This window comes from Netta rufina (assembly GCF_964035555.1).
Source record: "Netta rufina genome assembly, chromosome: 6".
Lineage (NCBI taxonomy): Eukaryota > Metazoa > Chordata > Aves > Anseriformes > Anatidae > Netta > Netta rufina.
This window is the reverse complement of record NC_140129.1, coordinates 9,948,514-9,970,375: the sequence shown is the minus strand read 5'-3', so window position 1 is coordinate 9,970,375 and position 21,862 is coordinate 9,948,514. Positions and strand designations below refer to the sequence as shown.

At 53.1% G+C, this 21,862-nt stretch overlaps 2 protein-coding genes across 2 annotated transcripts; both read left to right on the top strand.

Annotated features, from left to right (window-relative positions):
* Positions 1–94: 94 nt before the first annotated feature.
* Positions 95–18,209, top strand: MLPH (melanophilin; the record flags this gene model as incomplete). Its single annotated transcript, XM_084289408.1, has 16 exons — positions 95–204; positions 2,069–2,290; positions 2,407–2,543; positions 3,689–3,727; positions 4,309–4,403; positions 5,113–5,241; positions 6,374–6,576; positions 7,513–7,672; positions 11,783–11,866; positions 13,394–13,585; positions 15,437–15,631; positions 16,682–16,837; positions 16,941–17,027; positions 17,236–17,293; positions 17,971–18,068; positions 18,183–18,209. 16 exons carry the CDS (start codon positions 95–97, stop codon positions 18,207–18,209), a joined length of 1,992 nt encoding a protein of 663 aa, XP_084145534.1.
* A 2,425-nt stretch (positions 18,210–20,634) lies between these two features.
* PRLH (prolactin releasing hormone) lies at positions 20,635–21,174 on the top strand (the record flags this gene model as incomplete). Its single annotated transcript, XM_084289407.1, has 2 exons — positions 20,635–20,728; positions 21,008–21,174. The coding sequence occupies 2 exons, from the start codon at positions 20,635–20,637 to the stop codon at positions 21,172–21,174; spliced, it is 261 nt and encodes an 86-aa protein (XP_084145533.1).
* Between the last annotated feature and the right edge of the window lie 688 nt (positions 21,175–21,862).

The following is a 21,862-nucleotide window of genomic DNA, read 5'->3' as shown; positions in this document are numbered from 1 at the left end:
AAGCCCCGTGGCTTTCCTGCATTTTTTCCCCCCAGGGAGGTGTTTTAAGCTCCGTGACGTGGCTGCTTTTGTCACTCAGACTCGCCGGCGAGAGATGGGGAGGAAGCTGGATCTCTCCAAGCTGACCGATGAGGAGGCCAGGCATGTCTGGGAGGTGGTTCGGAGGGACTTCGACCTGCGGAAGAAAGAGGAGGAACGGCTGGAGTGAGTATCAACACCATGGGGTCTGGGAGATCGGTGGTCAGCAATTCAGTGGGTCCTGGGAGCCCATGGGGTCCTATAGGATCTCCGAGAAATAACTGAACCTGTCATCAGTAGGCTTAAATATGTTGTGTGTGCCACTTGAGGACAGTTTTAGGGAGCCACAGGTTGGGACAGGAAAGTCACCAGAACAGCAAACGGATGTACATTCATTCCCTTAAAAACAGGACATTTGATAGAGATGATTTCTCCCCCAGATCACAAGGGGAGGGTGAGTGGCTGAGAGTCATCCTTTGCTAGGGATTTCCCCTAGGATGCTCGCCCTGGAAGAAATCAGCCTCGATTTCAGCCACAGAAGAGGCAAGTAGGTTTGAAATATTCCCCTTTTCATGAGATGCAGGAGGGCATGGGAGCCTCACTGGCTTGCTGGTGCAATTAACTGGGAGATTTGATGATAGCTGGTAGGAAAACTGGTTCACCTGCCGGGGGGGGTGGCAAAACACGGCATGGCAGTGGGTGTCCTCAGCTCCTGCAGCTCTGCCCCTCCGTGGAGATGGACAAGGAAGGGAGCATGCCTGTATAAAACAAAATGCAAGGAAAAAGGCTTAAAAGTGCCTGTTTTCTTGAGCTGTGTGTCTACAAGCTGGTTTGTAGGGCTGGCACAGTCTGCAGCATCATGGGTTTTCTGTTTGGGGCTTTGTTTTTGGTATCCCCATAGAAATGTACTGCTCAACGTTAGCACCGTGTTGCTAGCAACACTGCTAGGAGGGTGAGCATCTGAATATCAAAAAGTAGACGCCCAAGTGGGTCTTTATACTGATTTTGTGTGTTCCAGAGCCTGGGTTAATGTAAGCTGGAACCGTCCCAGCATAACAGTGAATGGTGTGCTGGCAGCAAGCTGGCTTTAAAAATCTCCATGGGGAAAAAGAAAAAAATAAATCGAGCTGATCCCTAATCCCAGTGCAAGGATCTGGGGGGGCTGGAGGGACATGAGTGACACCTGGCGATGACCTGGCAGAGCTTTTGCCTTATGTTTTGCTTTAGTTTCTCCACGGCAAAGCCCTGGAGGAAAGTTTAGTGGTGGTGGAGCCAGCCAGGTACAGCAGAAACCCCATGAAGCCTGCTGCTTGCTCGAGGTGTGTGGCCCAGGCTGATTTCTGCTCTGGAAAAGGCAGCTTCCAATCCTGCCTAGGCGGAAAACAAGCCTCGTAGGACCTTCCCTACAAGTCAAACAGCGTCTCGCAACCGTAGCCCCAAAGGCAAACATATTTGGGCTGGTGCAGAGAACAAACAGAGAGCCTTCAGGCAGAGCCTTCGGCCCCTGCTCTGGGCAGGTGGGTGGAAATGTGTGTTTTGGCTGGCCCTGGCTGTTGCTGAGGGTCCCTCCTGCATGGGGACCAGCCCTGATAGCCAGGTCTGGTGGCAGAGAGGACGTGCTCCCAAAATTGTTCCCATTAGCTGGGCTTTCACGGGAGCATCACGAGCATCTCTGCCAGCCGTGGCCAGAACCTCACCACACAGGCACCCTGTATATGATATAAATCTGTGCTGAATTTAGCACCGAGGGATGGGATCAACACCTCTCTTAATTCTTCCTAATCTAAGATCGTAACCTGCTCTGAATCCAGAGCCCGGCTGCTTTGCTTTGGCTCAGCTTATTTAACCCCCGTTTTGTCATTAATTAGATTTGCCCTCCGGCTGTTTTCCACAAGCTGTGGGGCTCGGGGTGCCCCCTGGAAAATCATTCCCTGAAATGATCGAGGGTTACAGAGTTTGCCACGTGAGAGGTGGCAGAGCTCGGTGAGATTACGTTATATTACTGCCCACCACCTAATGCCTGCCACTCTGCTTTGGGGTCTTTCTGCAGGGAGCTGAAGTGCAAGATCGACCAGGAAAGCAGCAAGAGGGCGTTCCTGACAAATCAGTCCCACCTCAACGAAACCCACTGCGTCCACTGCCTGCAGCCCTTCAAGTTCTTGCTGAACAGCAAGCGGCAGTGCCTGGACTGCCACTTCTACACCTGCAAGAGCTGCAGCCGCTACAACAAGAAGGAGCAGGGCTGGGTCTGCGACCCCTGCCGCCTCTCCAGGTACAGGGAAAAAATCTGTCCAGGGTTGCGGGGTGGTGAGGGAATTGAGGTGCTGCAGTTCTCCCAGCCGTGTGGCGATGGGACGCTGGCTCACCCTCTGTCCTCTCTTGGAGCAGGATTGTGAAGATCGGGTCCCTGGAGTGGTACTACGAGCACGTGAGGTCCCGATTCAAGAGGTTTGGAAGTGCCAAGGTGCTGCAGTCCCTCTACGGCAGGCTGCAGCCAGGGCAGCGGGACAACTCGGCATTTCTAGGTGAGGGCGAGCACCGGGATGATACCCCCAAAACCTCAGGGTAGGAAGCCTGAGCTCTGTCTCCAGCAAAGATTAATTCCCTCATCTTGCCTTGCATTCCTCGGGCAAGGAATTTGCTTATCAGACGTGCTGGCTGCCCGCAAACAGCCCCCAGGTTTGCTCCGTGGGAGATGTGATGGGTTTTGAGCCCTGTGTCGGCGGCGAGGTGAAGCCACGTCTGTCTGGTGTGTACGGCCAGCAGGCACGGAACCCACCACGGCCACACCAGGCCCTCGGGATTTTTAGGCAAAACGCCTTCCTGCTGGGAGTCTGCTGAGGGCGAGGAGTAAAATGTGTCCTCGCAGGAGAGGGGAATTGACAGCTGTGGGTATCCAGCAGCGTGCGTGTCAGCAGGTGGCAGTGATTTTCAGGCTTTTAACCCATCTCCGGCCTTGAAAAGCTAATGTGGATTTTATTCCCACCTTGAGAAGCCCTGGAAAACTCTGCACAAATACCATCAATATGAGCTGATTCAGGCTAGTTCTTCTGTCCAGACCACTCGTGGCAGAGATATCAAAAAGCATGGAGGATAGAGACAGCAAACATGAAATTAAAGGGCTGAGAAACAACTTACACAGTGTGAGAATTCATCAGACCACAAAACAAGGACAATCCAAGGGAAAACCAGCCCCTGTCTGAGGATAGCAATGTTTTAGACTTCTTTAAATTGAGGTTCTGCCTTCTTTTTCACAAAGGCAGACATTTTTTTTTGTTGTTGTTGTTGGTTTTTTTTTTTTGTCATTGCTTCGTTAACAAGGCTTGACCCTTGAGGAAGCAAGAACATCCTCACAGGATGCTGCTTGCAGAAGTACAGCACGGTGCAAGGAGGATGAATTGTTTGCTGTGGCTACCCCTCCTGCTGCATTCCCAGCCCATGATGTGTTTCATTAGGACTGGGGAAGTGGTGGCAAAGAGCTTTTTGATTCTTTTTCACAAGTTCTGTCTCCGAGTACGTGTTTTGTTCCCTCTAAAGAGTCTTTTCACGACTGTGCCTTGTGGTGGTTAGAGACTGAGAACTGCAGTGAACTGCAGCTCTGAGTCTCGTTCTGTGCAAGCGACCTGGAGAAAATGTATTTATTTTTCCCCAATGTTTTCTTCTCATTTAGGTCTTCACGACAGAGTTTACAGCCTGCCAGACATAAACAGTAAGTTGAAAAGAGAATTGCAGCGTGCAGCTTGCAGTTCGGGAGAGGCTGCTGCTGTCTCCTCCTTTTCCCAGCCCCTGGCTGTGAACTGCAGAGCTGCTGGGACAAGGAGGATGTCCCGCCACTGCTCGGCTCCTGCCTGCAGTGCACCCGGGGTTCCCAAGGGTGGGTTCTGGCACAACTGGGATTTTTGGTTACAGCCAGACTCGAAGCTTGCCAGCGCTCATCGCGATCTCGGTGCGTCTACGTTGTATGCTTAAAGCTGGCTGTGTTTGTGGTGAACACACTGAGTTTGTGGGTAGAAGTTGTGTTTGTTAGGAGGAAAGGGTTGGTCAACTTTGCCTTTTGATAGGATGAGAGAAATTCCAGTCCCTTCCCATCCTGTGTCCCCTCCCCTTTTACTCGTGCAATGCCCATGCTCTGGCGTAGCGTGCCAAAACCAAATTAACAGAGGGAGGTGTTTCTGGCGTGGACTGCTTCAACCCAGAGGAGAAGCAAGGTGCGATGTGGTGGGGACTCACCTGCCCCAGGTGACGGGTGCTGAGCGTCTCCTGCTCAGCGTGCCGCTGTCCTCCCTCCAGGTGAATGCCAGCTCCGTTCCGGCGGCAGCATCGGGGATGACAGTGATGATGAAGATGATGCCCTTCGTGGGGCTGAAGCAGAGTGTTACAGCAGGGTAAGCCTCTCCTTCTGCCACCCCTTCTGCCTCACTCTGTGCCTTCGACTGCAGCTGGCCTGCCAGAGGTGGTGGTGGCTTTCTGTTCCTGCTAGGGAGTGTATCTGTCCTTGCAGTATGTACGAAACCTTTCCTTGAAATGCTGTTAATGTTACATACCTCCTGTTACACGCACACCATTCCAGCCTACGGTTATGTGCTGCACTTCACACCCTCAGTACTTCATTTTTCATCTACCCTTCTGAAGTCTTGGGGGCTTGTCCAAGCTGCTCCTGCCCCAAGACAGCCAAAGACCTCACAGACATGGGGAGATCTCACCCACAGCATCCCTGGCTGAAGGCAGGGGGATGCTGTAGGACCCGAGAGCAGCTCCTGGACCTCTCTGAGGGGTCAAATAGCTCAGCTTGCCCACTGAGCCTTTATAAACCAGGAGAGACTCTCTCTCTGCCTGTTGCTGGCCACAGTCCTGATCCAGAGCTGTGTAAGCCAGGAGCCTGCTTTTCCTTGACTCCAGTATAAGCATCTGCTGTCCTGTACACCCGGCTCCTTGCAAACGGGATAATCCTGTGGCCAAATATTCTCCAGAAAAGTAGGAGCCTTGCCTTGGCCTGTGCACAGGTTCAGGCAGACTGAGGAGACGAGGGCTGTTTTCTTCAGGACCAGCTGTGGTTCACGCTGAGTTCTCCTTTCTTGCACTTTCCATGCTAAGATGCGCAAGACAAAGCGCCTGCTGTCTGTCCATCCCTTTGATTTCGAACTGGACTCGGAGTACTCTTCCCAGTCTCGCCGCCAGTCTGTGCAGCTTTCTCCAGCACCAATCAGCCCGGATGGCTTCCAGGTACTGGTGGGGTGGTGGGGTTGCTCTTCTGCCTCTCCTCCTCCTCCTCACCACCTCTGCCACCTCCTTGGCCAGCTTTGCAGCTGCATGGTGGTGCTGAGAGGCGGCGGTGCTGATTCTCCCCAGAGCCCTGCTGTATCCTCTCCCATCCCAAGTCCTTTGCCAAGTTAGGACAGCTGAATGGAGTGGGATGGTCAGTCAGATGAGATACCAAGAGACTTTCTGCATCTCCCCCTTCAGATCCCTTGGCTGATCTCTGCAGGCAGCTGTTTCCTCGTGTTGTTGTAGGGCTACAGGACACTCTAATTTCCAGCTAGCTTTTGGAAACTGAACATTCACTAGTCAAGGGACAGAAAAAAAAATAAAAAACAGCCTGCTCTCCTATCATACCATCTAGTCTGGGGCTGTTTTTCCCATGTGGTGGCACTGGGGATGTAGCGTTTGAGTGTCAGCCCCACAAGAGGGGCGCAGAAAGGAGCCCGGTGCACACTGGAGGCAGCCGTGTTATCAGGGCCCCACGCCTGCTGTGCTAGCACCCGGGTGCCTGACCCCGGGCTGTGATAATTTAAACTCCTCTCCTAGCTAGAACTAGGATGTTCTGAGACACGTCACAAAGGCTGTAAAACAAACAGACAAACAAAAAGCCAATCCACACAATTCCACATAAATTGGTATGAGTTTGGGGCAAGGAAGTAGATCCATTCTTTCGTTATCTAAGAATATTCATTATATCCCTTATGCTGCAGGATTTAACATCTAGGGAGAGCTGACCTCTGCCAAGAAGATCCAATTTATCATTTGCAGATATGTGGAGCAGAAACTCGTTATTATTTTAGTAAGAAAAAGGCCATGGTGTTTTAAAAGAGTGGATCTTACGGACCAAGTTTTTTTCTGCCTAGCTGCAGCGACTCTATACCAATTTCTCATAAAAATTAACAGTGCCCCCTGGCAGTGATCCTAAGTATTGCTCAGTGTTGAGCAGCAAGGTTAAGAGGCCTTTAAACTGGGTTGTTAAAAACTGGCATTATAAAAGGTCAGCCCATGCATGTATTGGAGGACAAAGCCAGGAACTGCTAGGGAAGGGAGAGGAGCCCCCACTGGCAGCAGCCCGGCATCAATCCTTGCCTCTCAGTCCTTCCCAGGCTTCCCCAGCTCGGCTGAAGATGCCCCCCAGGAGCACAGGATGGAGGAAGCAGGTCTGGCAGCAGTCTTCCACCACATCTTGCAAGAACAGGAACAGCACCCAAGCCCTCCAGAGCAGCTCTTCAGCACAGAGGTTCATCTCACCATCAATTCGCGGAGAAGGAGCCTGGAAAGAAATACAAAACCTGGTAGGTGTGTGGGGCTGGACTCCTCCTCGCTCCTTCTGGGGAAAGGTGGCTGCAAGAACAGCTGGACCAAAATGCAAATGGCTTTTTTGAACAACCTCAAAGTGACTAAAAGGCTTGAGTGTCATGACAAAATGCCCATCTGCAGAAGTGATATATATTATTTTTTTTGGCACAAAAGAATCATCTGAAATTATTTGGCTGCAATGGGCTGGTCTTGTCCACAACAAAATCCTGGTCGCTGGCTGCACAGGCAGGCTGTGGGGTCTGTGGTTTATAAATACCCTAGCAAATGAGGGCACAGAATTACTGCTGTCTCCTGCTGTGACAGCAGAGCCAGGAGGACTGAATGCCATCTTTTGCATTACAGGCAGCTGTGGCACGTATCACTCTGGGTCTCAAACTGCCTGGCTGTATTTTCCAGTGTTTGGCTTCCAGAGCACTGGGAAACACTGAATAAACCTTAATCTGTACCATTTAAATTCCCACTCTGAGCCCCTCTGGGTTGTTAAATCAGCAGGGCCCTCAGGTTTATTAATTCCCTTTCCTGCAATTGTTCTCGTCTCATTTGAAATCCTCCTTTAAAAGGTGTTGGGTCTGCTCTTTTAAATGCTCCCTCCTAGGCTGGTACCCCTGAGACAAATACCTACCAGCACTTGAATGCATGAAGTGCAGTGTCCAAACATGGACTGCCACAAAATCAAAAACTCGCTGTCAGTTTTTGGTTTAGGGCACAGCTCTTTGGGGTGCGAGAGGGTGAGGATGATGCTCCTTGTTCCCAGCTCCACCTCAGCAGCTCTGCTTGCAGCTCTGACAAAGGACAGAAAGAGTAACCTGGAGAAGGGACTGGTTATTTGTTTGTCTTAGGGATGGGACTGATGTCCAGGAGTTCGTATGAATCTCTGGGATCTTTGTACTGAAGCTTTCTCTCTCCAAAAGGCAGTCCCTGGGGTGAGCAGCCCCGGTCCCCGTACTCTGCAGACATGGACACTTCTGACGAGGATGTGAATGGAGCCCAGAAGGTCCCTGCCTACCTGCCCCACCACGTGAAACGCCGGAGCAGAGCCTCCTCCCAGGAGAACATCAGCCACTCGGGAAACCAGGTATCGAGCGGGCTGCAGAGCCCCTTGTGGGACCACGGCTGTGGCCAAGGCTGTGTTTCCACAAACCACCCTTGTTATCTGCCAGGTGTGGCTCAGAGGTGAAGCAGACCCACAAATAACCAGAAAACACAATAAATTTGCACAAAACCATTGTCCCCTTCCGCAGAGGTGCAGTTTGGCACTGGAGCCTGCCAGGTGCTGGCCCAAAAGGGATTGTAGCTCCCTGCATGCTCCGGATCCTTCTCTCTGCAGGATCCAGGGGAGAAAGGAGTGTGGCCATTACACTTTGCCAAGCACGGCGGTGGGATGTGGGATGACCTAGGGGCTGGCTTGTCCCCTTGTCACAGCCGGGTGGCACCAGTGAGATGAAGGCCCAAGGCCCCGCTCTGCCCCCAGCGCTGTGGGGACCTGCAGAGGTGGCCATGACATGGGAGCAGGCCCAGGGGCATGGAGCTGCATTTAGGGCTTATCCTTCCCTCATGGCGAGGGAGAAGAGTGGTTTCTCTGCTCCATTAGCATTACACAGGAGCACTCTGGACCTTTCGCAAGGCCTCCTTCCAACCTTCCTCTTCTGCAGCCATGGCTGGGAGAAAGCCAAGTGCTGGCGTTTCCCTTTGTACGCGCTGTTGTTGCAGTAACAAGCCTGCCTTCAATGCTGTCAATTCTCCAGTCTGTCCCTGTTAAACTGCGAGCTACCTATAGTTTTGCGTGTCCCCTTTCTTCAATTAAATGTGCCAGGGCTTTATGATCAGGTCAAGGCTTGGAGATGTAATCAGCCTCGAGATCCTTTTCTTTCACGGTGTGGAGTGTTCCAGCCCCAGCAGGACTGGGTCAGGCCGACCTGCCACGTCCCTCCCCTGAATGAGAACAGGGGAACAGTCTAGAGAAGGGTGTCGAAAGGGCTGCAAGCTTGTGTTTTAATTGTAAATAAGGACCTGCAGTCCTTGACGCCGCCTTTGAGAAAGGTCGGCGGTGAGAATGGTAAAGCCTCCCTCAGCCCTCTTCAGCAGCAAAATGCACGGTGCTGCTTGACTACACAGATATATGGGGAAGAAATCTGCTGGTTTCTGCTTACAGGGGTGATTCTGCCATCCTGGACCCTGTTTTTGGCAATGCGTCTGTAACCACAGCCATCCCTCATCACCATGCTTTGTGTGCCTAAGCAGGGAGAAACCTTTCCTTTCCTTCTCTTTCTCTCAGCATATGTTCAAATTAGTGAATGTGCTTCGTTTTTCAGTCCCCAGTAAATGGAAAAACCTTGGACTGGGTGTCCTTAATGAGACCACGGTACGTTAGGCATGAAATGTGCACAGGGCTTTGCAGTGGGGAAATGGGGCCAAATTCCTAGCAGTGCCTCAGATGACTTCCTTCATCACCTCCGCAAGCTCTTGCTTAAGCACGGTCCAGTGTGCTCTGTGTTTTGCTCCATCACACCAGTATGAAGGCTGCTGTGGCACCTCATCACCCTAATGGTTATGAGACATCTTCTAATTCCTAATTCAGCCCCATTTGTTCTTATGCCAACACCGTTCATTAGCTTAAATAGCTCTTCATCCTTCCTGCCCTTTATGCCGCTGATGCATTTACAACTAGCAACCGCGTCCCGCAGAGCCTTCCCCCAGCCCAGCAGGAAGAAACCAGGCTCCATGCTGGCCCATTAACTTCAGAACAACGCACGTGTTGCTGTCACTGTTGGCCCAGGAGAGGCCTGGTATAAGCCCAAAGAAGAGAGAACATCTTTCAAAACTCACAGCTAGTTTGCAATTCCACAGCAGGCAGGAAGATGCAGGTTTCAGTGCTAGACGGCTCCCAGCTGGTGGTTCAAGACATTGGACTGTGCCATGTAGGGTCCAGAAGCATCTTTATGAACACAAGTTAACCCAGTATCGCATCCCATAGCCTGGTGCTTCACAGGCAACGTTTTCCTGGCAGACACCTTGTTGTCTTTTGAAGGTTTTGAGAGATGGAGAGCACATCTCTTTGCCCTGTGTCACTTCCACATCACAGATGAAAACCCACTTCTCTAAAACTGCTTTGGGTGCAAGTTCATCAAAATGTGTTTGATCTGAAGATGTCTTTTGCTTTAACTCTGGCAGGAGCGTGCTTTTCAGTCCCTAAGAGAAGAAACTTAAATTTTCTGGTAACAAAACCAGAGATTGATACTAGCCCTACAACTCCAGGAGCTGCAGGTGTTGAAATAGAATCCGAAACAAAAAACACAACTCTTAAAGCTGATGTGACTTGAAAAGAAGCCCTGAGCTGGGAAAAACTCATTCACACACAAAAACGTTCGGTTTCAGCAGAGGCCTAGGTCTTGGTCCTGAGCAGGACCAAACCACAAGGAAAACCAACTCTTCTACTGTTTGTGTGTCTCCCCAAAAGCCATTCTGGGGCACTTAAAGGGATCTTAATTCTGGATTTCCAAAGTTGTGATGTCAATCTTAGGCTGCTTTTCCTCTGATTCCTACAATCTGACTCCTTCATTTTTACCTAAAGCTTCTGTTAGGTGTCTTGGGTCTCTTGCAGATGTCACCTGGTTAGCTGAGAGGCTGGAGGCAGCACCTCTGCTAAAATAACCTGTCTTCGGTCCCTGGAAAAAATGCCATTTGCCCTAGCTGATGTCTTTCTTATGGGCTGTGATTTATTTCGGTTTGTTCATTTAAGCTTTTCAACAGAGACCGGTGTTCGGCAGCCTTTGTGCACTCCTTGTGTTGCACAGTGAGCACCAGGCGTAGGAACCAGCCTGGCCTGTGAGGAAGTGTGAAAAAAAAGCTCTTCAGCTCCTGTCTTCGTCAACAGCAAACCCTGCATTATGCTCTGACCTCTCTGAGCTGCAGTACGGATAGCGCAGGTAGCACCAGGTGCTCGGTTCACATTGGTCTCTTCTTCTGAGCTTTATGGTCCATCACAGACCTCTCATTGTCACCGGAGTGGCACAAGAGTCAGGCCCAACAGTACCAAGAAACCACTTACAGCTGGATTGGATTGCTTCCTGCCTGGAGGCTTAATGCTGCTTGAGGATGCATTCAATCCAGGACGGTAATTACCGTGCTCTGCTCTCCCCAGTGTCAGGTTTTTATGTTCATCTTCACTTAAGCAGATGCAATCTCTCCAAGCTGTTGTGAGGATCTAATTAATCAAACACCAGCAAGCACAAAAACTCAGTGAGAGGATGGAAATGTTATAAAAACAAAGCAAAGCCCTCGCATCCCTTTGTTGCTGCATTTACTTATTGCATTTACTGCTCGCTCCCTTTTGAATGGGAGGCAGCCACTCAGAGCACGAGTAATGTGGAAGGTGGTGTTTTATCTATGTAAAACGGGCAATATTTTTCATCATTTGTATTTTATTTGTTTTGATCAAAGGAGGAAGAATTGTTTTGGAAGAAAGCAAAACTTGCATTTCTAAAGGAAGAAGAAGAAAAAAAAAAAAGCTTCCTTTTATGTTTGCAGTGATTTAACCACAAAAATTTGTCATGGCTCTTGAGCATAGAAAGCAATTTCTCTTTGATTTCCAGAATTTTGTCTGTCTGACTCCTCTCCTGGTCACTTTTTCAGCTGGAAGAGGAAGGAAGGGAGACAAGAGGGGCGAGAGTCTTGATAAATCAAAGCATTGAGAAGCGAGAAAATTTCAAAGTGTTTTGGGAAAACTTTCAGTTTTACGTTTTCTATCTGGGATTTTTTCATTGGAAATTCCTTCCTCCCTCCCTCTTCCTCTCCCAGTGCTGTATTCAGCAGGGGGCAGTGGGGTAGTAGCTGCATGAAAAATGTCATAGCAGGGAGCGAAAACTGACGTTGAGTTGAATTTGGGGCAGTACAAAAATGATGGGAAGAGAGTTGGCTGTGTCACGTCCCAATGCCTCTAGACATCAAGGGACACTCTGGGGCTGGTGGTGAGGGTTTATTATAGTTTATTATATTTATTTAGTGGTTTATGGAGTAAACCATTCTCCAACCCTCCTCTCCTGCTGTGACTTCTTTGGGGAGCCCATGGTGGTGGTGCCTTGCTCTTTTTGTTTTGCTGGTTGCATGTGCCCTGGGCTGTGTTCCCACCACCCTAGCAGTGGTGGCGGCTCTGTCCTCTACTCCTTTTCTCTCTCCTTTCCTCTAGATTCATGAGCTCAACAAGCGCATGTCCGCAATCGAACGCATGCTGAACCGCTTGGAGGAAAAAATCCTGGTGCACTCTGCCGAGGTAACAGGGCAAAGCTGGGGAGAAGATGTGGACAGTGCCCGTCCCTTTCCCTCCTATCAGCTGGTCCCCGTGCAAGCTTCTGCCTTCCCTGCCCCTTCTGCACGAGGAAAACAACTGGGTTTTGCTTTGGTTCTCTATTAAATGCTAATTTCAAGAATATTTAGAGTAAGAGAGCAGAGGCAAGAAGGATTTCTGTATCTCCTCTGGGCTGCCCTTGTCTTACTGTGCCATCAGTCTCAGAAGAAAGCAGCTAAATTAAGTTAAAGTTGGGCAACAATGTAGAATCTGTGAAAACAGAGGCCACTTAACATTGATTTTGGGTTTCTAACTTTAGACTGCGTGCTTCTCTTTTCCTTCATGTGAACCCGTTAGGATGAGGTGCACTGGCCACAAATGGCTCAGTAGTGATAATTACAGAGAAGTCCCCCAGGCATCTAAAAAACAATACAATTTCTTATTCTCTCTCAAATTTTGAACGGGGACAGCTGTTCAGTGTTTCTGTCAGTAAATCCAGCCAGCAGAGCAGGAGGTGTGCACGTTTGCAGGTGTCACCAGGCTGGCAGAGCTGCAGCCATCAGCAAAACCTCCAAAACATGGATTTGATCACCTAACCAGAACACCTAGAATGGTCTGAGGTCTAGAAAAAAATATATATGGGATTCTTTAAATGCCAAGTGGTTTAACCCCAGGAAAGAAAAGATAAGGGTGAGAGGGACAGAAGTATCCAAGCAGGCAGAAAGGTGCTTCAGGGAGAAGTAAAGCTTTGTTTCCATGTGTGTGGCAGATCAGGGTAGAGGTAATGGGTGTAAGCTGCCGCAGGACAGCTTTGGGTTAACTATTAAGGGAAGCTTTCTAGCAGAAAGGATAGCAGGGCCCTGGAATAGGTTGCCTGGGAGAAAGGTTGCCTGCTGCAGATGCCATTATTTGAGGCTGTTAAGAACAGCTTAGACAAAAGCCATCAGGTACGATGCAGGTAATTGTATTCCCGTCTTCACTCGAGGGACAGCGAGTTCAGTAACTTCCAGAGATCCCTTCCAACCGCTGTGAGTTTAATGGGTTTCTTCTGCGGGTAAAATGAATTGTGTGTAATAACAGGGCCGCGTGGAAATACGCCCTCTATCCTATGGGAAAACGTGCTGCCTGGTTTCTCATCGCAAACCGGAGCACCTAGGGGCTCTGATGCGGTACAACCAGGCTCCCCGGGGGGATGGTGGTTCGCACGGCTGCTTCTCTCAGCCTGGTGGATCTCTGAGTTGTTGTGAAATGCTCCCCATGGGCTCCAGATTGTATTTATTTTGAGGAGGACAGCCTAAAGTTGCTGGTTTGCTCCCTGCCACTTGTGCCCTGTGAAGGAGGTGGTGGGCAGGCCTGAGGGATGTGGGCATGGGGTGCTCCTGATCCCTTTTGGTGCTGAACACCCGGCTGGTCTTAGTGAGGGTGTCTGGAGGCAGATGCACCCCCGTGTCCCCACAGCAGACCCTTGCACTTACACAGCTTCCTTCTGTCCCTTCCCTGCTCTCCTTTCAGTCTCCGGCCCCAGAGCCCCAGCTCGATCCCGACGCTGAGGAAGAGGAGCTGAAGAGGAAGCTGCAGGAGCTAGCCAGCCACATCAGCGACAAAGAAGTTTCCTCCGAAGAAGAGGAGCGTGAAGAAAAGACGCGAGTGAAGAAACCAGAGATGAGCTTCTCCAGCGATGACATGGCCAGTGAGGCTCGAAAGGTGATCCGTGCCCTCCTCCCTGTGCTGTTCTGGGCTCCACCTCCGGTTCCTTCCTCCCTTGCACCATGCCAACATGCCTCTTGTTTCATCCCACACCTCCCAAATCAAAATTTGGGGCCCCAATTCCACTCTACTGGGTCAGTGTCACCTGCACTTAGAGCACTGTGCTACCTCCCATCGCCTCCTGCTGCCAGCAACAGGAGGAGAGACCAATTGGTGCCTCTTACGTTGAAGTCCAGATTCTCCGGATCTGTCCTAAATTCTGCTACTTTTTGTCCAAAATGCAGCCCTGAAGCAGGGAGGATACCGGCACGCTCATCTCAGTGGGGTCAGCTGGGCAATACAGAAGTCACTCAGCTCAGCTCTGAAGCAGAGACCCAGCTGAGTTACAACAGCCCAAGTAAAAGCAAATCTGCCAAGGGAAACAAAAATTCAGGTTTTTTTGCATCACGGTAACACTTAGAGCAAAACCATGAAATACCTGTGTGGGACATTGAGTTCAAAATGACTGCAGTGACATGTAGATGGAGCAGTTTGGGTTAAAGGCTGTGGCAGCATAGATTTTTTTTTAACAGCAACCTTTCTTACACTTTCCTTTTGCTTGTTAGAGGTATTTATGAGGGTGTCTCCTGTTAGAAAACAAAGTGATGATCCGAAAGAAACTTGATCTGCAGTTATCAGACCAGAACTCAGAGTGCATTTATCAGTGGTGGGCGCGAGCCTTAATTAGCATCAGCACCCTCTCAGTCAAGAGCCAGGTTTGGATTTTGCTTAATTCTGAGTCTTTTTTGTGCAAGTCTACTGTGTAGTCGGGAAGGAGCCTTCTAACAGGGGAAGGCTGCGGCAAAAGCAGGCATTCCTAGGGGAAAACGTGAAGCTCGGTGCCGCACGGTGAGGGCACCATAAAATGATAAAAGTGCCAGCAGGACGGAGCGAGCTGGTTCTCCGCAGAGCGACTTGCCTGGAAATACGTGCGGCTGTAAACAAAACTGTTTGTCTTTGTCTCCAGTGCACACATCACCCCAATCTCCTTGGTTTCTAGGGAATTATCAGCCGAGAGAGAGATGATGAGTTTCTTCAGTCTATTTTTACACGTGCTTTCTGACTGATCGAGCGACGGGGCTAATGCAGGCAGCGCTCACGAGCATTACTGCTGTCAGCGCTCCTTGGGGTGGGAAGAGAGGGCACGAGCCCCAAGTTCTGGCCCTGTGGCAATGCAATACTTTCTTTTTTTGTTATTGACATCCATGCTCAGACCCTGTAAAGCTGTGTTAGGCCTCACGCTTTTCCAGTGCAGCACCAGAACCGGCCATCCTGGGAGGAAAAAGGGTGAGAGGATGGCGTGGGTTTCCCTGGCGGAGTAAAGCTGTAAGGCAGAGCTGTTGCCTTCCCCTCCTGTAAAACCTTCAGGTGGCCAGATGCTTTTGCTGGCCAACAGCTCCATGGCACTGCTTCCAGGCAGGGAAAGGTCCCTTGGGAACCTCTCTGAAGCCTTCCTGCACCACGGGGAGCTGGCCCGGCAGCAGCTCTGTGCTAATGGCAGCTCCCCACCCGCGTTTCGAGGTGATTCCCTTTGTCACGCCGTCCCCAAGGAAGCGTGAGCTGAGATCAAAGCTCTTTTTTAGCCACACTTCCATCTCTGCTGGAGAGCCCTTCAGGAACAATGCGAGCCCTTTAATTATCTCAGTCTTTCTCCAGCTCCCAAAGGCCCAATGCCCCTTTTACCCTCTCTCACACTGTTTCTCACACCATCAGCACACATTAAAACAATGATAATTTTTAATTTAATTTTTTTTCACTCCTTCCTTCTTCCTCCTCGCCCTCCGCTTTGGCTGTGCTGGGCTTTTGCAGAGGTCGTCGGCTCAGGCTTTGAGCGAAATCACGACTGAAGTCCTGAGAGCCATAAATGCCGCGGAGAAAGCAGTCTGTGAGTCAGTGCATGGAGAGAGCCAGCACAACGGGCCCTGTGCCCCCCTCGGAGGGCAGCATCCCAGCCTGGAAGGTGGGAAGGAGGTGGCCGAAGCGTATCGTGAACTGGAAGAAAATGTAAGGTTCCCGAGAGTTTTCTGGGAGCAGGGTGGGAATGCAGAGAGCCTCACGGATTTCTTGTTTAGCCAGCACACTAAGGGATCAGAGAGGTTGCGTGTGTGTTCCCCGTATGTGTAGGAAGATCCTGTGATCCTCCCGTCAAAAACGGGGAGGAGATGCTGAGGAGAAAGGTGGAAGGAGCATGAGGGACCCATGTTCTCGGCCCGTGAGAAAAATGGAGGGAAAAAAAAAATAGAACTGGAGGAGCTGGATGTGCATTAGCAGTATCAAAGTTTGGGGACTGTTCAGCAAAATGGTGGCCAGAACCCACTTGGTCGGCTTATGTCAGCGCGTGGGGACAAATTAATGTCTCCTAAATTGCGTTGCTTGGACTCGCACCCTTGTAGTAGCCAAGGAGGAGGTAAGTGGCAGTAAAAGCCATGGTTTTATGAGGGGAGATAGTTGTGCTCCTCTCACACTCTTATCTAAACAGCAAAGTCAACACGTTGCTTCCCGTAGTGGCCGCACATCCCTGTTCCACACCCCTTAGCTCATCTTGGCCGTGCTGCACTCTACACACGTGTGTTTCCCTTCCTGGTTCTGGCATCATTTCTGCACACCCAGAGCAGTTTCTGTGCAAAGCTGCTCAAAACCAGCCCCCCAAATCCTGACTCAAGCAACCCAGCCAGGAGAACACCCTTAAAAAAGAAGGACCAGATTTGGAGCATCAATTTGTCTCCTTCCCAGCTTGGTCATAGGTGCCTGTCTCCCCTCTGGGCGCATGGCATGAGGATGCTGATGCTACCCAAGGGGGTCATGGAGTTTTGCTCCTTCTTGTATCCATGTCGAGTCTTTTGCTGCATCACCCAGTTGGTAATTGCTCTCAAAAAACCTCGGGAAGGGAGGAAATGAGATGAAAAGCCCTGCCAGAACTGAGCGGTGCTGTCAGTGCTGCGAGGCAGGAAGGTGGTCATAAAACAGCGGCAGGAGCTGTTGTGTCTGGGGCTGAAGAGGAGGAAGGTTAACTTGCAATGTTGTGCTTTTTATTTTTTTTTTCATGTGTTTCAGGTATACCTGACTGCTGGGAAGACGTACCAGCTCGAGACGACCCTCGTGGAGCTTGAGGAAGGGGCTCAGCACAGCGGCACGACCGACTCGGAGCTGTCAGAGCTGGAGGACAAAGTGGCCTCGGCAGCCGCTCGGGTGCAGCAGGCAGAGAGTGAGGTGAGGGCAGCCCCGAGAGCTGGTGGCAGCAAATGGAGCCGGCTGGGAGTCTTCCAGGCCCTGCCCGTGGGGGTTTGCTTATTTATTTTTTCTCTCTTTAAAGATATCGGACATCGAGTCTCGAATCGCGGCCCTGTCCGCGGCAGGGCTGACCGTGAAGTCGGTGGAAAAGGCGAGGAAGAGTGGGCAGGTGAGTGCTGGGCAGGATCATCCCAATCCTGGGGGTCTGTGCTCAACCCTTCATCAGCACCTTCCCTAGGCACATATTCTGTGCCTCTATGAGGCATTCACCTCCCCTCTCGAGAGGACTCGCTTTAAAGTTGTAGAAAGGCAGCCTCTGGGGTGCCTCGGTCCCCCTGTCCCCTTCCTCACCACTGACATCTCCTCCTCTCTTGCAGGAGATGTCCGGACCGCAGTTCCTCAGGAGGAAATTCCACAGCCCTCTCGATATCAGCAGTAAGAGCCGTGGCCTCAGGGGTGCTCGGTCACCCATCCTCCAAATTGCTTCATCTGTGGCACCCCGGTGGCCATGCCACCAAGGGTCTCCAGTGACCTGGGACCTGTCCCGGCAGCTGGGGTGGCCGGGGGTGGCTTCATCCTGACTGCTATCAGCGAGGGCCGCTAGGAAATGACTTTTCTATTTCCCTCTTATCTCGCCCCATGAGCTCACAGGCAGAAAGAATGGTTCTTCTTCCAGATAACGCCAAATAGAAGATGAACGGAGGAAAAGGGGAAAAAGATCATTTAATGCAGAGAGGGAATCGCACTTCCCCATGAATACAGGCAATTTGAAGTTCAGTTCCCCAGGCTGGGAGGTGGCGAGGTCCCCTCTGCCCAGCTGCCCTCCTTGTGGAGAAGGGCAGCAGATAAGGGCAGCACCGGGGACACGTCAGCCCCACGAGGACATAGAGGGATGCTTGACCAGGCTGGATGTCACCAGGCGAGCATAATCCCCTCTGCCCAGGCTGGGCGATGGGATGGCTCCATCCCCTTTCAGGTCAAAGACTCTTAAAGGAGACCCACGAAGGCAGAAACTGGTGGCAGAGGAAGGGCGATGATGACCAGGTGCCCTTCCTGGTGCCCCAAATGATCACAGAGCCCTACTCCCAGCCTCACCTCTTCTTTTACCACAGGTCCCGACGACTCCTTCGACCGCAACTCGGCGTACCGCGGCTCGCTGACGCAGAGGAACCCCAACGGGAAGAGCAGGAGGGCAGAGCGGCTCTTTGCGGTACGTGGCCGGCCACGCAGCCCCCCTCAGACCCCCGGGGAGGGACGGGGAGCACCCTGGCCTCACCCCATGGGGCAGGGGACGAGCTGAGGCCGTGCTGTCGGTGCCTTGCAGAAGCCCGTGATGACCCACCTGCCCTGAGGAGAGGGGCAGCCTCCTGCTGACGACAGGAGACCTCAGCGCAGAGCCTCGCCGCCTTCCCCCAGCGCTTGCCCTTCCTCCTCCCGCTGCCATCTGCCCCTGGAAGCCCGGCCAGGGGGAAGCCAGGACCCCAGCGAGGACCCCGAAAGAAGCAAGGGTGCAGGAGCGTGGCCGGGTCCTCGTGTGGGGGCACAAATCCGCGGGGCTGTGGCTTTGTACAGGACGCTGCCCTCCTCCTCCTTCTCCTCCTCTTCTTCCTCCCTACCTGCAGGGAGGTTTGGTGCCACTCTCCCCACGAGGTCACATCAGCAGCGAGCGGGGCACAGGGGCTCCTCGTGAGTCTCCCTTAGGTTTGCTGATGTCCCTCGGGGGCTGCGATGGCCCCGGGCTCCTGCCAGGTGCCAGCAGCACTGGTGACACCCACCCACCCCAAAACCCAGACTGCTCGTTTGCCTCCAGCTGCTGCTTCCTCTGGCTGGAGGCTTTGGTGGAGATTTTTGCTAAAAGCGTTGGTTCAGCACCTGCTGGTCAATGCCCTTCACCTTCACCGTGAATTCCCAAGCACATAACTCATAGGCTTGGCTTCAGCAGCCGTAGAGACTCCTAGTAGTCCAGAAATCAGTCCTGCAGTCACCCCGGGGCAGTCTTGTAAGGCTGGAGCCTGGAAACTTTCCCATTCCAGCTGCATCAAAGCCAGTTTCCTTTTTTTCAAATAAAAATCCTGGTGGCCTGAAGTTCAAAAGATTGAGCCAAGCTAAGGGCTGCAGGTGGCCCAAGGAGGCTTGGGATGGTATTGATTGCTTGTTCAGGCTGTAGTTATCCTGTTACTCGCTGGTTTCCTGCCCTGTCTGCCCGTGTAGATGTTATATATACGTACACTAAGTCATCCAATAAAGCCAATTTTGTGTCCAGAACCTGTGATCGCTCGCTGCCCCACAGTGGGGTGGGGGAAAGAACGGGGACAGTCAAGTGGGAACTCGTGGTTTCAGGTAATATGGACAGCAATAGGGGCAAAAAGTGTCCCTGTGTCCTGGCTGTGTCCCCTCCCAGCCCCTCTGTGGTGTGTGACTATCCCCAGAACCGTCTGGCCAGCACCTTTGCTGTCCCACCAGTATGGAGACGTCCCCATTTGGGGACATTCCTTGAAATCCTGGCAGTCCCATTTTTTCCCCAGGTGGCAGATGCATGTTCAGCGCCCAACCATCCCCCTGCATGGGCAGGAGGGGGGGATCAGCCCTCGCTGAGCACAGCACAAAGATTAAATAGATTTAACCCATTTCAAGCAGTTTTAAGTGCCGGGGATGAGCCTGCTGGTTTCATTGTCTGATTTCCCAAAAGCAGCACGTGGGAGGGGGGTGCAGAGCCTGCCCCCCTAAACGAGGGCAGGGTGACGGAGGGGAAAACGTCCTCCCGTGCAGAATAACGTCACGTCGAGGACGCGGGGATTAACATATTCCCCAGCTATCTGCCTCGGCCGGCTGAAGATAAAATTATGGCCCCTTATGAGTCACGAAAATCCCTTCCCTGATTTGATGAGCGCCGAGCGCAGGGGGCGGCGGGGAGGGGAGAGGAGAGGAGAGGAGATGCCCCGGCTCTGTCCCCGCCGGGGCTGGCCTCTGACATCAGCACGAAACCGGGCATAAAAGCGGCGTCCTGGGGGACTCCGGCTCGGAGGGTGAGCGGGACGGCACCGGGCACCTCGCCTCGAACCACGGTAAGTGCTGGGGGCCGGGAGCACCGGGGGACGCGAGCCCGGCGTGTATCTCTGCCTTTGCCACGCTTTCATCCGCTGGGTGACGGCTCCAAGGCGCTGCTCTGGCCCCGGGGATTTGCTTCGGTGGGGTTTCCAAGGATGGGGCCCATCAAAGCCAGCGCTGGAGCTGGCAGCCGGCTGCTTCTCCCCGCCGAGCCCTCCCCGGGCTTTCTGCAAACTTCTCCTCCGCAGGCATCGCTGGGAACAAAGCTGCCGAGCTTTGCTCCGCCGACCTCACCCCGGCAGGTGTCTGCAGAAATAAAACCCATCTCCCAGCCCGTGCTGCCCCGCGGGGTGTTCGTGCTCAGGCACCGACCTCGCTGCCCGGCTGGCACCCCACGATGCACCCCAGCAAACCCCACGTGCCCACGGCCACGCGATGCCGTCCTCACCTCCATCCCTCTCTTTTTTTCCAGCTCCCCCTGGGACAGGGATGAGCAGGGTGCTCCATGCCCTCTGCATCCCTTTATTGTCCCGACAGGGCTGGATTTCCCCAGGGCCACCAGACGGAGGGGACGCGCTGTCTCCATCACCACCTGGAGCGAACCCCGCGGTTTTCTCTCTGTCCCACCGCCATCCCTTTGCTCCCGCAGCCACCTCGGGGATCGCCGTCGCCGTGTCCTCGGGCTGAGCCGTCGTAACAGAGGGGGGGAAAAAAAAATCCTTCTGGGGATGAAGCTGGGGGCCGCCTGCCTCGTGTGCCTGCTGCTCGCCTGCCTGGCCCTGCCCGCCGCCACCACCCGCGTGCGCTCCATGGCAATCAGGAGTAAGGAGAGCAGCAGTAAGGGACTCCCCCGAGACACCCCCAGCGCCCCGCACCCCCAGCCCCTCGCCCTCAATCTGGGGGGGACGGAGGGAGGGGGCCGGCGTGCAGGTTGGTTTGGCCTTTCCGCCAGCCTTTAGCACCTCTCTGCCCCCTTTGTCACCCCTCTCAAGGTTCAGTCCCCTCCCTCGGGGAGGTGAGGGGGGTGCAGTGCCCCGTTATCCCTCCCTCCCCCCAAAAAAAAATCGCCCTGATGCCTCCTGGCCTCTCGTTGCCTTGCAGACCCGGACATCGACCCCTCGTGGTACACCGGCCGCGGGATCAGGCCGGTGGGGAGATTCGGGCGACGGCGAGCCCTGGGAGAAGGCACCCAGCTGGGGGGGGGCGGCTTGCGGCCAGCCTGCGCCCCTCTGCGCCCCCAGCCCCCCCGGGGGGAGCGCAGCGCCTGAGCTGAAGATGGGGGACCCCAATAAAAGCCCTTCTCCTCTCCTCCTGCCTCTCTGCTCCGAAACCGAGCGCGTGGGGAAGAGGGCTTTAGGATGGGGGGGGGAGCACAGGATGCAAGCCCAAATGTTGCTGATATCACCTAAAATTAAGCCCCGGGGGCCCCCCCACCCTGCTTTCTCAGGTGAATCCTCTGGGGTCCCCGCACCAAGCCCCATTTTGTGGCATGGGGAGAGCACGTGGGGTCCCATCCCTCACCCTCTGCCCCCCCTCCCCAGCATCCTCTCACAAGTTGGACCCCCCCAAGCCCACTTTTACCCACTTTTTACCCAATTTGGGGGTGAGGGTGATGGGAGTCCCCACAAGCAGCCTGAGGGGAGGGGAGTGGGGCTGCTTGGGGAGGGAAGGGTTAATCTCAGGAGGGAGGGGGCAGAGGGTGAGTGGCAATCAGCCATTCACTAATTAGCTGCCTAATTAATGGAGGGGATTTAGGGAGGAGGCGGCCTTGGGTTTTGTTTTTTTGCTGGGGGGAGCTCCCATCCCCTGAAGTGGCTCAGCACTGGGAGGCGGTGCAGGTGGGTGCTCCTTTGTGGGGTGCCCCTATGGGGGCACGGGGGGCTTTTGGGGCCAAGTAAGGTTGGGCAAGGGGTGCTGCAGCTCTGTCCCCTCCACGGGAGCACCCCCAAGGGTGTT